This window comes from Rhipicephalus sanguineus, chromosome 4 (assembly GCF_013339695.2).
Source record: "Rhipicephalus sanguineus isolate Rsan-2018 chromosome 4, BIME_Rsan_1.4, whole genome shotgun sequence".
Lineage (NCBI taxonomy): Eukaryota > Metazoa > Arthropoda > Arachnida > Ixodida > Ixodidae > Rhipicephalus > Rhipicephalus sanguineus.
The window spans coordinates 54,026,777-54,042,904 of record NC_051179.1 but is presented as its reverse complement, the minus strand read 5'-3'; the positions used below and the strand labels follow the sequence as shown (position 1 = coordinate 54,042,904).

The 16,128-nt window shown below is 49.3% G+C and overlaps 1 protein-coding gene across 5 annotated transcripts in view; it reads left to right on the top strand.

Moving 5' to 3' along the window:
- LOC119390009 (autism susceptibility gene 2 protein homolog) overlaps window positions 1-16,128 on the top strand; it is a 441,549-nt gene that overhangs the window by 402,649 nt on the left and 22,772 nt on the right. For all 5 annotated transcript variants that reach the window (XM_037657511.2, XM_037657508.2, XM_037657509.2 and 2 more), the window contains one exon: window positions 8,741-8,789. In XM_037657511.2, coding sequence (XP_037513439.1) covers window positions 8,741-8,789 — 49 coding nt within the window. The remainder of the gene's footprint in view (window positions 1-8,740; window positions 8,790-16,128) is intronic.

The window sequence follows — 16,128 nt, the reverse complement described above, 5'->3', positions numbered from 1 at the left end:
TTCTTTTTTTTTTTCTTTTATCGCGCGTCATTTTCTTTTCCTGTCCCATTCCGATGTCCCCCCCCCCCCCCCCCCCCGCTCTTTACTCTAGATGTAGTCCCATCTTTCTTCTCTCTTCAGTAGAGTGCAACGTTGGCAGAGAAGCTTGTCGGAGAAAGGGCTCCGCTTATCTCTGGCGCGACCCCACGGCGTTGAGTTACGATTGCGCGCCGAATCCGGCATGTAGCTCACGCGGTTGCGTTCGCGGACATTCATTTTGGCGCCTCGCCTGGCTTCACTAATGCGCCTCTTCTCAGCCCCCCTTCTTCTTCCAAGTTCGCGACACGGGCAGTGTGGCCTTATCTATCTCCTGTGTGTGTGTGTGTGTGTGTGTGTGTGTGTGTGTGTGTGTGTGTGTGTGTGTGTGTGTGTGTGTGTGTGTGTGTGTGTGTGTGTGTGTGTGTGTGTGTGTGTGTGTGTGTGTGTGTGTGTGTGTGTGTGTGTGTGTGTGTGTGTGTCATTCGCCGAGACAAATGCGCGGCTCCTTCAGTGCTTCCTCTGCTACTTGCGGTCCATGGCTGCTGGCGGCAGCGATGTCGCTCGCACTTACCCACCCCGTCGCGCGCCACAGCGATATCTCGCCGCAGAGCTGCCCGCCCGTCGAACGGCACGGCATGTCGTCTTCTCGCGGAGTCGACGCACGCTCGCGCTTCTTCGCTGCGCCGCTTATTAAATGCGACGTGCGTGCGCGGCACACCGTTTTTGTTGCGAGGCCCGTATGGTATATAGTAGTTGAGATGCGAAGCGGGCCATCCGAGCTCCTCCACTCTACTTTTCTACTTGCTGCCGATCGGTCTCTACACCCCCCCCCCCTTTCCCTGCGGCCGACTTGCCTCTACGGGGGCGGTAATAACAAAGCACGTTCCTCGGCTGTGTTGCAATTTATAGAGCCACGCTGCCACGAACGAGGGTTACGACGAATCCGGGCAATATATCGTAAAAGGGCGACGCGGTACCTGATACGCGACTGCGCTGTTTGCTCTGGGATTCCGCGCGCTCTTTATCTGCCCCCCCCCCCCCCCCCCCCCCCCGCCGTTTCGAGTTGATCTCTCTTTCTCTCTCTCTTTCGCTCGCTCTCTGAAGCACACACTCACGCACTCGGTTGTGAAGTGCTCGTATCGGCCTGAGCGATGCATCTTTTATTCCTTCTCCTGATGTATTCCTTTTGACGCGTATATTACAGCTATCGAACGTTGCAGAATGTAGGTAAAACCATGCGAGCTATGCTGCGTTAAACACGTTGCTCGAGCGTAGTGCAACAACGGCCACGTATTTTAAGACGCATTGGCGCTCTTTGACCTAATGTGGGCTCCTTGGCCCAATGAAATTCACTAATCGATCCAACACTTGTCGCACTGGGCGTTTTTAATGTCATTAAAGTCGAACGACGTTTTTCGACTGCTACACTGGGATAGTTAATGCCAGTAGAATAGAATGACCTTCCAGATAGCCATTATGCTTAGCAGTCGAACATAGTAAACTCCATGACGCGCCGTTGTCGTCTGTTGTGTTCACTTTACGATATAAACCTGCCTGAGAATTTACGTAACTGTTTCAAACGCATTAGCAATAATAAATGGATTTCCGATCAACTTCTCGACCACGGATCTACGTCTCGCGTTGCTGGCATATATTTAAATCGTTCGGCCGCGTTGACTCGAACGTTGCCGCACGATTGGCATGCAAGAAAATGCTGATCAGCCACGTAAACTTTTTAAGTTCGCCTACTTATCGTTTCTGAAATCAAATGATCGCGCGCGCGTTTTCTTCGCGTAGGTGCCTTTTGTTCAAACCGACCTGCTAAGCAAACACAATGCGGCCATTGCGCGCAAGGCAGACGCTCAATTTTAAACAAATGTGTACCCGACGCAGGCGTCCTCTTTCCCGTCACGTTTACGTACTCTTCGAACTCAATTCCGCGCGCATCAGGAAAACCACGGTTCCTCGTGCGAACCGTTACACCATTATTTTTCCACTGACCGAAAGCGATTGCTTGCCTCGCTTGCGTAAATCGACCGAACGGCGTATCGAGGTGAAACTCCGTGCATACAACGGCAGCTAACATTGCAAGGCTTGTCGCGAGGACAGCCACATCAGTGTGTGCGTGTGCGTGCGCGTGCGTATGTGAGGCGGCCGCCGATGTGTTTACGAACGATGCAACGCAAAAACGTTGTTCTGGACACTCCTTTAACAACGGCCGGCCGGAAACGATGGTGTATACATAAACGACAGCGCGCGCGCGGCATGCGAACAAATAATGGGTCGATCGAACATTAGTTCGAATTGCAGTGCCACGCGCGCGCCATGTTAGAGGCGGCGCGCTGCTGTAGCCGTTACAACACTCCTCTTTCTTTCCTTCTTGAACGCACTGCGGTAAAGCGGCGCATTTGTCGTTAGGTCCCCATCCTTTTATGTTGTGTACTAGTGATGCACGCCCTAGTGGCTGGCCTTCGAAGGAAGTGGGGGGGGGGGGGGGGGGAGGCGGTGTTGTTGCATTGCGCGCTTGCAGATGTGTTTCTTGCGTGTCTTCGGCGAATCATCGACTCGACGACGTTTGCGTGCGCTCCATCTTCACTCCGCCTCCTTCGCAACACGCAATAATTTTCTATTATTTGCTTCTGTGTTCTACGTATAGCTTTTTTCAGTTTTTTTCTGCGCAGGCACTCTCGCTGTTTTGGCAAGTAATGAGCCGCGCATGCTCGCTTGCTTCTGGGCACATCGAAAACGGAGACGGCCGGGGCAGAGGAGGGAGAGGAGGAAAGAAAGCCCGCGTATCAGCTAGCGTGGACCTCTTATGCCATTAAAATAATCGTTGCGTGCACGGCTGCAGTTAAGTGCGGGAAAGAAGGTATATCTAGCAGCCGGCCAGGAGAAGACGTAAATGACGGGAGTGCAGATGAAAAAGAAAGGTTGGGGGGGGGGGGGGGGGATAAGAAATTGCGCGTGTAACGAGCGATTTGATCTCGGTTGTCGTCGGTATGTAAATGATCTCGCGGGCGCCTGTCTGGCCTCGTTCCCCGTTCGGTAATTTTTTTAAATTTTTTTGCCCCCCTTCTCCGTCTCTTCCACGTCTCCCTTGCCTTCCTCACGCTTCTCAGATACGCGCGTTATACCGTCTTATCTTTTCTATTCATTGTTTCCCCTCGATCAACGTGGGCGTGTGCCGTTTTGGCGCGCCCGGAAAATTATCATTCGACGCCGCTGGCGATTCGTTCATTCTCTCTCTCTCTCTCGTGGCTTGTTTTGCCGTCCGAGCATTAGCGCATAGTATAAGCTGCTGGAAATCTCCGCCGCGATGGAACATCGACCTTATTCTTTCTTTTTTATTCTATATTTTCCTTGCACCAATTTCGGTAGACATGTACGTCTAAGCGAAAGATAAGCGGAGGAAAAGGGAAGCGTTCCTGATTTCCATAATTGATTGCCCCCCACCGTCGATACTGTCCGCGGTTATTCGACGACGCATATATATATAAGGTTGCGGACATGTGTGGGCATATATTTGCTGTCAGTGTGTTTGTGCGGAGGTTTCGTTCAAGCTTGTTTTTGTTTTTTAGATTATATCGTTGTGTCCAGTGCACGCAATAAAATGTAACAGTAACCGCCCGGCTCTCGCCACAGTGTTGCTGATCGATCGCTTCGCGTTTTTTTTTTTTCTTCTTTTTAAATCAGAAACCACTCGACGCACTTCTTGACAATCCACGTGCGTTGGTGATCGATGAGAGCATTTTCGATCTCATCTCTCCCTCTCTCTAATCTCTCAACGATGATAAATTTATCATCGCGTCCTCGCAGGAGTCGCTGTTTCACGATTCGGAGACGAGATATACCTGTGTACTTGCACGCCCAGAGCTGCAATCCTTGACACGTTGCGCGGCTGCGTATATGCATAAACCTGCAACGCGACAGCGCCGTGTGCAACGCCGCAGTGTATATAGAAAATGGGAGCAGTGCTGTCTCGTTTCAGTGCCGGGATCTCTGCGAAAATCTATCTCCTCCCTCGATGCCTGCGGCGCTGCGACTTGAAACAGTATGGTGGCTGGGGTACGACATTCAGGCAGCTGTGCAAATGTTTTGTCGCAGTAAACGTCAGTGATATATACTGCGTTGGACGACCGGCCATGCATGCAGTTGTGTTCTGTTATGCATGCCGTTCGTTCTATCCAAAGCTCGTGATGAATTTATGGCGAACAGTTGGTTCATTCATGCTGCAGTTATACGAGCTGGCCGGGTCTCACTGCGCAGGTGAACTGATTTTCTGTGTGTGCGTGTTTTTTATTATTATATGGTTTCGGTGTTCTGTATCACTGACCCACCTGGCAGCTGTAACAGCCTTTTACCTTGTTTTTGCTTAGTTTTTTTTTTCTCTCTGGCTCGTCCCTGTATCATATATTGCTTTCTTATTTTCTGCCGTAAAAAATTAGTAAAGGTTACGTATTCTACGGAGTTTATTTTGCTCTTTCTCCTTTCACCACCGCGAACTGTATATATCTCGCTGTAGAGGGCGCGGGTTGAGCCCCCCCCCCCCCCACCTCACGACAGCCGCATTTTGATGCGGGCGAAATGCAGAGAACACCCGTTTGCTTATATAAAGGCGCACTTCAAAGAAGCCCAGGTGGACGAAATTAACCCGCAGTCCCCCACTACGTTGTGCTTCACAATGATATCGCGGCATTGACACTTAAAACCGCAGCAGATATTATTATTAAACTCCATAGGGTGGCCTCTGCCGTTATAAATAGCGTGTATTCGACGTGATGTTACCGCAAGTGGTTCTTTGTTTCCCTCCCATGTCACTTTGGCGGCTCTGCTTTTACGTATATGACGCGGACGTCAAACACTAAACGGACCAACGCTAAAAAAATAATAACAAATAAAAAACAAACAAACAAGAAAAGTCTTACTTTTAGTAGCATTAAATGTAAGCAGCTGTAACAGCGCGGGGATGCTTGCTATATATATGTTGTCAGTAGCATCTTAACTTGTTTCTGAGGGTTCCCAAGTAGATGAAACACCTTCATTTTTCTTTAAAAAAAAAAAAAAAACGCCCGAGATGTCACGCAGGCGACTCACTTCATTTCATTTGGCGATGATGAAATACTAAAAGAAAAAGAATAAAAAAAAAACATATTCATTCATTATAAGCCTGCGCGCCATGAGTTGCGTCATTTCACTATGTCATTTGTTAATTTTGTTCCCTCCTTTCGCACAATTTTACTCCATGGCTTTCCTCCCAATGCCGCCTTCACGACGTGTGTGTGTGTGTATATATATATATATATATATATATACACGATCCAGTTAGTTTTTTCTTTCTTTTTTTTTTCAACCACCGTTGAACATGTGGCGCCATGCAAGTGGAGCCATCCAATAAGCCTGCAGCCTGTATTCGCTGCTTATTATGATTATTGTTGTTATTATATGTTATTTTTTCTTTTACCCACTCCCCCTTTTTATTCCTCACCGGCTGCGATTGAGATATAGCGACGCCAGCTGTTTCCGTACTCTTTAACGGGTTACGCTGACAGCACACTCGTTGCCGCATTGAATTACGAGTCCTGGCGCCGCCGCTGCAGCGACACATCGGTGGGGTGACACATGGCTCGTCGGGAACGGGGCGCTGCAGTGCTGCTGATTCGGGCAACATGTTAATGACAATCGTCCTCGGTGTCGATGCGACACGCAGTGACGCTATATACTGCGCTTTTTTCACTTTTCCTCGTGACAAGTTGAGGCCAGCCGTAACCGATCTCAGAGTCTCTGGAATCTCCGGCAGTATTGGTTCGTATTCTTTTCCGCAACATTTATTAAGGCGAAAGCCTTAGATGCCTCATCAAACGCGAAAATTGACTGTCGGCGTCCTGCGTCGGTGGACGCCGACGCCAAATTTGTGACGTCGCATGATTACGTCATCGCATGACATCTTCGATTGGTCACACATGGGTCGATCACGGAGGCTGTGCAACATCACGTTATGTGCGGAAAGATTTCGGAGGGTGAGGGGGGAAGGGGGGGGGATCATGTATGTACATCGACTGAGGCAAAAAACAAGGCTTTCGCCTTCGAGTCGCCTTAGGCGAATATATAAGGGACGCTGTGAGTTTTTATCTTTTTTTAGTCGCACGTGTTTGGACGACGCTGCAGCAGGTATATAAGTCGCGAGTGAGTATACGGCTTTTCCTCGTTAGCCCCACGCATGCGCATATAATTGGTCGCCAGAAAAAAAAATCTCGTTAATTGTCTTTATGTCGCTCCAGTTGGTGTGGACGAGAATGTGCTCCAATGCGCGCTAAATTGCGCGCAAGTTATTTGGGTCGACGAGCGACTTTGCCTGGGAGAGTTGCGTGAACTGATTATTTCACGATGTCGGTCTGTATATATATGCCGTGTCTTTTTGGGCGTTGGCCTTTCCGCGAACTGGGTTTCGATCGTTCGCTTCTTATAAGAATTCACGTATTCAGGGAGTGGTTGGGCCGTCGGTGCGTAATAACGCTATATAGGCTGCAGCTGTAATTGAGCAAATATATTCGGTTGCTACGCTGATTATAAACCTTGTCTTCGAGTTTGCGCGATTCGATTCGGTCTGCCGCGTGATGCATTGCTCGCGCTTTATGGTCGACCCTCGTGGATGTTTGTATTGGCTATACGCGATGGAAATTGTGCGCCGAGTTTGTTGGGAATGATTTATTGTTTCATCGAGTTTCGCCGTTGGTGCACTTCGCGGTCATTATATGCAAATCAGGTATCGAAGGACGGGGCTGATTGGAAATTCTTGTGGGAGAGGCCTTCGTATACCGCATGCAGTGTATATTTGCTGTTACCTTGAGTAGGTTTGTGATGGCCAGATTGTTTTCGCCCTTAAGTTGCGCAGTACGCTCGACATGTATGCCGGCGTCTTGCTGATAACTCTTGACACTAACGCGTAGAAAACAGTGATGGCAGCTCTCTATATAAATACAAAACTATATGTCTTTTTGTTTGCGTGCATGTGACGCCTGCCAACATGCTGATGACATATGGAAATGAGGTGAATAAGGTATCGTAAAGGAATGCGGAGAAAGGCAGGCGATCAAATGGAATAAGTATGAGCGAGTAAATGTGATAATGATATGTGTATATAAAGCTTGTAACGTGGCGAAAGTTTGTGCGCTTGTTGTAACTTGAAGCGAATTCCGCTGAAGCAAAACGTATGCGATCGAGAGTGGTGTGCTCCTCCGAAGTGCTTGTGTGTATTGCGTGTGTGTGCATGTTTGTGCCCGTTCGATTCCAATGATGACGCTTTTCTTCCAGTTCAACGTCGTTCTTTATTAGTCACAGAGATCGAATACAGTATTTATCGCAGCCAAATTCCTTGTTTGTGCGAGCACAGCAGTGTATGTGCACGTATGTCGCCACCGCGGGGTGTTGTTGATGACGTCATTTGAGCGTTACTGCCATCGAAAACATTTTCGCCTGGCGGTCTATGTGCTGGAATGTTTTGGCCTATGATATATGTAACCTATATAATAGCGCCTCTGTAGGGATGCGGCAAGCGGGCATTTTTGGCGGTGCATATATAGTGGAAAGCCGTTGGGGCGACGATCAAGACGAACAGTAAAACAAGACAACATTTTACAAGTTTTCGAAATTAAGCATTCAGTAGCGCAGTAATGTACATTTCCTCAATGCATATGCACCAGCGACCCCAACAACGTGTTATACTTGCACATTGAATTTGGACGGCTGCATCTCGTTGGGTTGCTCATGCCTTCTTCGCGTGACAATCCGTCCACACTTTAACAAAACAGAGGTGTCCTGTTGTTTAATTCGGTGCAGCACGGGGTCGCTTTCGTTATTCTGAACTGTAGCGTGCCGCCATAGTTGCAAAGCAAAGCTACTCCACTGCGGCCTATTAATTCTCTGAGCTTTCGAAGTCAGCGCCCTTGGGCGAGTTTACTGCATTGCTGCATCTGTTTTTGGGCATCCGTAAATGATTCATTATGCCGCATAAATCCCGCGGACCGTGCTCTCACAAACGTACTGAATTTATAGCTAGCGGATGTTATGGCGGGGCCGTGTACTAATGCCGACAGTGAAGATATATATGATTTCCAGTTTGTGCGCAATGAATAATAGTTTGATGTCGTCTGAGAGACGCAGAGGACGACATTTATGGGTTCCTTTCGCAGCGTGTCACAGAGCGTCGTAGCAATCGATGTTGACGTTTAGTGCAAGAAATAACTTGCCCTTTATAGCGACAGACGGCTTAGCAGTCAGCAAAACAAGCAGTACGAAAGAAATCTCAGTGTCATGGTCTAACGTTAGGCCCGGGCCGGCTATTTAACGTATATACCCGTATAATCATGAGGACAAAGAGGTCAGCGATGTATAGTGATATACGTAAACAACCGGTGCAGTTGGTTTTTTCGAGAAACGGCAGTGATCGATATCGCTGCATCGGCCGCATAACGCTGCACCGTTTTTGGTTGTTTGTGTTACGTGGCCCTGTGCATGGAATCGTTTTAATATATCTCTCACGGTCGTAGACAGTGAGTTCTTTGTGTACATATATCATATGTAGGTGAATGAAGCCGTTCGCAGTGTTTGTTGATAGTGGTACACGATCGGTATAGCGTGTCGCATAGTTTCTATTCGGTATTCGAGGACATTGTATTTGTTTGTGTGTTCAAGCTGGTCTAACAGGCGTTTCGTTTCCTTGCAGGCGTCCGACGCAGGATCTGATCTCTTCTCTGGACCAGCTCACCATCCAAGTAAGTGTTCCTTTTCGCGACCTCGGTCGCTTGCGGAAAAACTCCGCACGTCCTCCGCATATCTACGAGTATACGTGCACACAGTGTTCACCGCTCTTTTCATTTACATTTTTTTTTTGTCTCGGCACATGTTCATTACTTTCGCCGTTGTATACAGTTTCGCCATATCAGATCTCGACGTAGACGATCATTCAGCAACCAAGCTTCCCACATTCCGCACCTAAAGCCAACAGCAACAACCTGTAGCCCCGACTAGTCAGTATTCCCATCTCCGCAGAAATTGTTGCTGATTTGTTGGGCGGTGAAATCTTATATACCGTCGCTCGGCGCGTCGCACTCGCGAGGATTATCACGTGGTGATGAATGTTAACTTTCTCGGTTGTCGTGGCTTCTTTTGCGGGCAGCAGTTTTCCTCGCAACAAGCGTCGTGGAGCGTATCTTTTTTTTTTTTATTATTGTCGCAGTCGGCCGGCATGTCATTATATATACCTACATTATACTGCTATACCTACATGCAGCTCGCGTCGCAGTCTGTCGCAAGCGGCCAAATTGCAGTTTCCAGCCATATACGCCCATCCGCGAGCTCGAAGAACGAGAGAGAGAGAGAGAGAGAGATAAATAAACAGCTAGGGAAAAAGGCGCGCGCCGTCTTTCGACAATCAAGAGATCAGCGTGTATATGTATATAAGGAATGTCGTTCATTACGCGGATAGATTGCCGTGCGGCTTTTAACTTGGCAGTATAGTGCAAATATACAGGGCGCCTACTTAACCCCCCCTCTCGTGGAGTGTGGGCAGCTACGACTATTGGACGGCAGTTTGGGAAGAAGGGCCATTACTAGAGGCTCGATCTGCGAGATCTTATACGGCCTGTACGCGCACTGACACGCCCAGTCAGCGTATACAGACGTACATATATAGCCCAGGGCTTAGCGGCAGCTGGTATAAGTAGCAGCGTCTCGGGAAAACGTCCACAAGCGCGAATGTGGGAGGGCTTTCTTTAGTTGCTTAAATCGACTTGGACGCCGTATCTCTCTCTCTCTACTTAGGAAGAGGAGAGGTTGAGGAGAGGAAAAGACGGTATTTCTCTACTCACACAATGTGTCCTTTGATCGCTTTCCTTATTTTATTATTATTATCATTATTATTGTTTTGCTGTCTCCCTCCGGTCGTATTCTCAGGAGCCGGAGCACTACATAGCCCGCTGCTTTTAGTCAGTTGCGCGCGAATGTTTGCGCGTCCCCACCGCTCGGATGATGCGCCTCGTTTTACGAGCTCGTAAAAAGGAGAGAAGGAGGAGAAGGGAGAGAGAGAGTATTTCCGATTCTTATTTTTCTTTCTCGCCGCATTATTCGCTGTCCAATTTCGTTCAGCAACGCACGTGTAGTGAAGATGCCCGGACCCCGTGAAGGTCCTGCGCGCTATAAAATGAACCCGTTATGGCGGTCGTTCGCATTTTCCCTTTCTCTCTCTTTTATACTCTCTCTCTCTCTCTATGCGAGTAAGAGTGGGTAAGACATGCGCAGTTCTAAGCTAAGCGGTGCCTCGTACAGAAAACCGCCTTGAGGTGGAGCAGAGAGACAGAAAAGCAAAACATACAGTGAAAGAAGGACTGCTGAAGGCGGTAATTTAGGCTGGAAACATTCTGAGCTTGCTTTGATTTGTCGTTGGGTGCCGAACTCCTTCCTCCTCTGCGACGTTGTCGAACGTTGCACGGTATTAGGGAGTCATCAAGAGAGGTAGGCAGGCGCTATCAGGATGAGAGGGGGTGGAGGGGGGGGGGGTCGTTTGCGTGTCTCGGTCGTATTAGGAGGATATGTGGTTGTGGCGGGTGGTAAGTGAGAGGTGTGGGGAAGGGGAACGGCGGCTCACTTTTGTCGAGTGGGCTGCGGGACAGCATCGCCTGACTGCGATAGTTAGTGTGTGTGCGTGCGTGCGCGTGAAGCAAGGAAAGGAGCTAGGGTGGGTTCCCTTGCGGCACTTGGCTCGTAAATGGGTCGTTACCGCGCGGATATCTCGCTGCGCGAAACCTGGGATAAAAAAAAAAAGAGAGAGAGAGAAAGAAAGAAATAGTATAGGGGACCACGCGGACGCGTTATATGGCGGTAATCAAAATGGCGCCGCAGTTCTGTCTAGCCGCCGCCGCCGTAGAGGTGCTGTCTTTGTGCTGCACCGTTTATCCCTTTCAGTCACGAATTATGATGCATTGTCGGCAAATGCATCAAATTTGCATGGCATGATTTCAAGGCACTCAGTATTACATTCCAAGAAATAAAATGAAGGAATGCGTTGTTTTTTGTGAGTTACAGTAATTAATGTTAATTAGCGTGTAATTAAATATATAATTATTCCGCACTCAGTCAGTTTCAATCCTTGCATAAAAGGAATCAACTATTAGGCCCAAAGTGCATGCATAGTTTGTTTTTTGGTTGTACGTATTTCGATCGAAGAAAAAATATATTCTTGACGTTGGTCCTGGAACGTCGCACGTCGAGCGATCGTCGAACGTGGTAGTCTCTCTAGCAAAGTGATCATCTACAGAAATAAGCAGCATAATGAAGTTAAATAAGCGCTAGTTGTCCACTCAGGAAGCCTGCGCGAATGTGCTCACTAAGTTTCAGGCCATTTGAAGAAACACGCGGTGCGTGATTCAACTCCGAAGTTGATGTGTACAAATGTACACACCGTGACTGAAAGGGTTATTTCTTGCTTTGCGAGGTAGCCGGTTTAACTGCGCGCCTCCGCTCGTATACTAGTTACATAAAGCGGTTGACTCGTAAGTATGCCTTCGTTTGTGTCGTATGTAATGGAGCCTTAATGTATTTGTCTCCCTGTTTGTGGACTGCGCCATTGGTGTAACCATGATGGGGGAGGTGGTCTGACCCATAGGCGTGCGCACGGGGGGGGGGAGGGGAGTAGACCGCCACACCCTCCGTAAAAATTTATTGCTTCCTGGACGGCGCGTTCCGGTGTCGGACAGTGTGAGTTGTGTATGACGCGTAATCTGTGTGTCCGACACCGCTGAGTTTTGGGAGACGAAACCCCCTAATTGATTTTCCTTCAGCCGTCTATAAGCGACGCTTGACGAGCCCTTGAATGACATTCCGCAGAAGTTAGCAACATTCCTAACTGGGAGCACACGCGCTTGTAGCGTATTAGGTATACTGATGCCCGCATAGTCTGGCCGACGACACCGCGGCGGCTGTCGCTTAACGAGATTGTTTTGCTAGTCGAGCGCATCTGTAAACGTTAGCGCTGGTGTCACTGACCGCACGGTTCGCATAGAAGTCCCGCCCTGGGGGTTCTCCTCGCGTTCCTCTCGTCAAGCTTTTGTTGCTGTCCCTTGCGGTACGTGCATAGGAGCGGGGCGTCGACACGCGTCGTGTTTCACACAGCGGGGGTTGTTATATACACGCCGCATCATCACACATAAGCGTTAAAGCGTCGTCGCCACGGCGTGTATCGGTGGCAACCGCACGTCGTCCATGTTGTGGGCTTGGACATGTCCGCAGTGTCATTGCTCTTTCCGAAAGCGCGGTCGCTTGAAGCGTTGAGTGGGGACATGCATCGGTTGTTGGTCGTGCTTTATGCGCGATACGTGATCAAAGCGGCGAACTCAGCGCTCGTCTCACCGCGTGGCTCGGAAGGCATGCAGAGGGAATAATCGCTTTGAAGTCGGTTCTGAGGCCTGATAGCTATGCTCCCGTAGTGAATATATATGTATAAGGTATTCCAGTTAGATATGAGCCGTATAGGTATCCCAGTTAGATGAGGAGCCGGACGCCTCCGTGTGTACGTTAGATAAGCTGGCCACCTTCTCACGACTGATGCAATAATCTCATTTTGATTGCAAGAAGAGAGACGGAGGTGGGACAGTGTGTGGCATCTTGGATCTTCATGCCATTTCACAGTATTCAGAAATACGTTATTCGTGGTTTTACTGTAGGGTTTCAAATCGCCGTTCCAAGATTTTATTTTACACTGCGTAAACACCACAGCGAAGGCCGTACAACAGTAGCCGGTGCACATAGGGACGCAAAAGACATATAGAAAGAATACGAGTTGTCAGTCTCATATTTAAGACAGTACGCCTAGTCTCTTTGATGACGCAATCGACCACGTCGTAAATTTTATGAGGGAAGCAAAGTGATTGGTATACCTAACCATTTTCTTACTGTTATTCGTGTTCGTTTCGATACTTTAAATCGCTGGATCCAATGTGTGTTGTAATGTACGAGCTATATGCTATTGTCGCCTAGCATTGTGTCACCCCTATACAGCTGCTGCATTCGCGCAACATCATGCGCGCTACGTTTAATGTGGGACCGCCAGCGGCGTTGCTCTTCTCGGAATCGCAGGTGCGAAATAGAATGTTCAGGAAGTGCCGGTCCAAGGTCCGAGTGCCTTGGCGCGTGTTTTGCGCCGTTTCTTACAGCTGGCGTGTTGGTCTGCCTATCTATGCAAATGCGGAAGGAAACTTCGTTACTTCGTAGGCGGTTTCCTAGAGCCACTACTGGGGCCGTCATTGTAAAGCACGATAGAGCGTGGCACTTTTTTTTTTATTATTTCCTTGCGTGGCTGGTAGGTATGCCAACACAAACCTCGGCATAAATTATGCTGCGAGAAATGTGGCAGGGTGCCGGAGTCGAATGTTATCGCGATAGCGTTGAGGAGCTGGTCTCGCAGAAATTACGGTGTCGGCGTCGTTGGTTGCCAGCGAAAAATCGGGAAAAATGCAAATCATAGTTCCGAGCCGGAATCGAACCCAGGCCTTCAGTGTGGCAAGAAGGTGGCCTACTACAGAGCCACGCCATGAAGTGGTGAGACTCTTTCGGAAAAAAAGGAAAAGGTAAAACCTATACAGACGTCTTCTAATGTGAGAAGTCGCGTTAACACATGTAAAATTGCGTAGCAGAAGCCCGAAGTCGCACCAGGCGGCACCCTATTTAATTGCACAGCGAATGGGTTGTTTAAAGGCTAACCCATTACAAAGCGCTCAGGTATAATTAAATCATCATCAACAGCAACAGTGTCAGCAAAGTGTGCAGCTGAGTAAGAGCGCGTAATGCTTTACGGAGACGTAGTGGTGCTTCGCTAATTCGTATATGCTTCGCTAATTCGCAAAATTATCGATTGTGGAGCACTGGGCACTTCGCAACTGTACTTGCAGTAGACATTTCAAGGTAGTTTGAAACGGCGAAAAGTAATTGATTTACTCTCGACACGCTTGAGGTGTCCACCGAGAAGTGAATACTGGCTAGCGAATGAGAATGCGATGCGGATGGGGGCCGATTACGCTATCCTTTTCTAATCCTGAAGGCGAAGCTCAAGTGTCCTCCATGTATCGGGAAGGGAGCATGAATTATTTTTGGATGGTTCCCGGAGGATTGGTTCATAGCCTCCAAAGCACGTGCACGTGAAGGCAGCTTTCGGTCGAGCTGTCCTGCACGACTAACCTTGCGTAAAGAAAACACTGTCGCACTTGTTATATATGCTTACAATGCGCTGGTTGATTGATCGTTATAACATATATGGCAGCGCACACCGGCTGGAATGACGACACAAAACAAGAAAGTCATATTACACAAGCGCGGAACTTCAACTCACATTTATTGTGCAACGAAGTTATACTTGAATACGCTCTTTTCGACGCACGCGTTTTTTGACGCGTGACGAGAGCAGCGTTAGATATTTTTTTTTTCGTTTTTGCTTTTTCGTGTTGTTGCGCTTGCATGTGCGAGTTGTTTGCGCTGCTGAACGACGTGGTGCTATATGGAGTTGATCCTTGGCTCTCGTCATGCTTCGAAGAGTGCGTGTATACGAGAGGACGCGACCGCATCGACACGCGTACGGTTCGGATCGACGCTGCTCCACAGACCCCAGCGTGATGCTCGTGCGGCGGTGAGAAAAACCGCGTGCGTGCATGCCGCATGCGTTTCGCGCGCGTGTGTGCACGCCGGGCGTGCGCTTACACCACCGCACCGTACCGCACACCTTGGTGAGCGCGATTACGGGTTGGCGGGGCGAGTCGTATACGCGGAAAGAAAGAAGCGCTAGCTATTATAGGCACGCCGCATCAACGGCGTCGTGGTCGTGTGCGTGGGTACATTCGTGCGGGGGTAGAAGCGAGGAGAGTGGCGGTGCGCCGCGGACCATGCGGTCACGCACCGCTCGCCGGCGTTTTTAATGGCCCCGCCGGGTTGGGAGGCGGCGTGTCCGCGGGGTGCTAAAGCGGCGAGGCCGGGGGCAGGGCAGCGTTTGCAAGTCACGCTTGATGGATGAACGGTTCGTTGGGTTTCGCGTGCTGCCCTCCCCTCCTCTCTCCGACCTCTGGGGACTGCTGCTGCTGCTGCTGCATTGGCGGTGGCGCGAGCGATTTCGAAGCGCCTCTGAAAACGGTTATTAGCGGCCGACGCGAAAGGAAAGTGGACATTGCATGCGGGGTGGGGGGCGGGCGTAGTACGTGCGTGCCGGAGGGCGGCTGTTTTGGCGGCTTCGGCCCGGCGATTGTCTTCCCACCCCCCGCCGCCATCTCTTCCCCCCACCCACTGTGCTCGCCGCAGACGGTGCGGCGCAAACCTGGTGTGTGTGTGTGTGTGTGTTTGTGTGATGATAACCGCACGCCGAAAGAAGCATGCTCCTTCTGCCCCCTCTCGGCGTCGATGCCGAGCGGGCGTGTTGCTGAGGTTGCCCCATTCTGGTCCGCTGCCCCGCGTTATTATACTGAGCATAGTTGCCGAGACGTGCGAACACTCGTGTTTTCTTTTGCTGCCGCCTGGGGTGGGCCTCTTTTTTCTTTGTGTTTACTTTGCCCTTCTTCAGTTCTGACAGCCGCCACAAAAAATAAGAAAACAAGAAAGCGTCGGTGAAGCTGCCATGTTTGCCTCTCTTGCCGCACAACGCGAAGACATAGTTATAATCGGAGTTTGTTGCACGCGATCGTTTCTCTTGCGGGTCAACCGTTGTCGCTATATATACGAATTCATAGAGCAGCAGATGTTTTACCGCCTGTCGCTGCCCTTTGAACGGTGTGCTATCATAGAGCGCAGGACTTCTCAACGACGAGATATAGAAGTGTACTACATTCAAACCTTGCTGTAAAAAGTCTCATCTGACACGAAAACAACCTCGTTATGTCCGAAGATTCGTTATAAACGTATATTCGAAACACTGTACCCAGGGCAAGGATATTCTTCATGTACTTAGTTATAACCGATAATTCGTTATATCCGTGTTCGCTATATCGAGGTTCGCGGTACGCCCCTCTACAGTTTTTGCATAATTGTGCGAAAGGATGTCGACACTTGTGTAGACGGCTATCGTTGCTTTCTGCTGCCCAC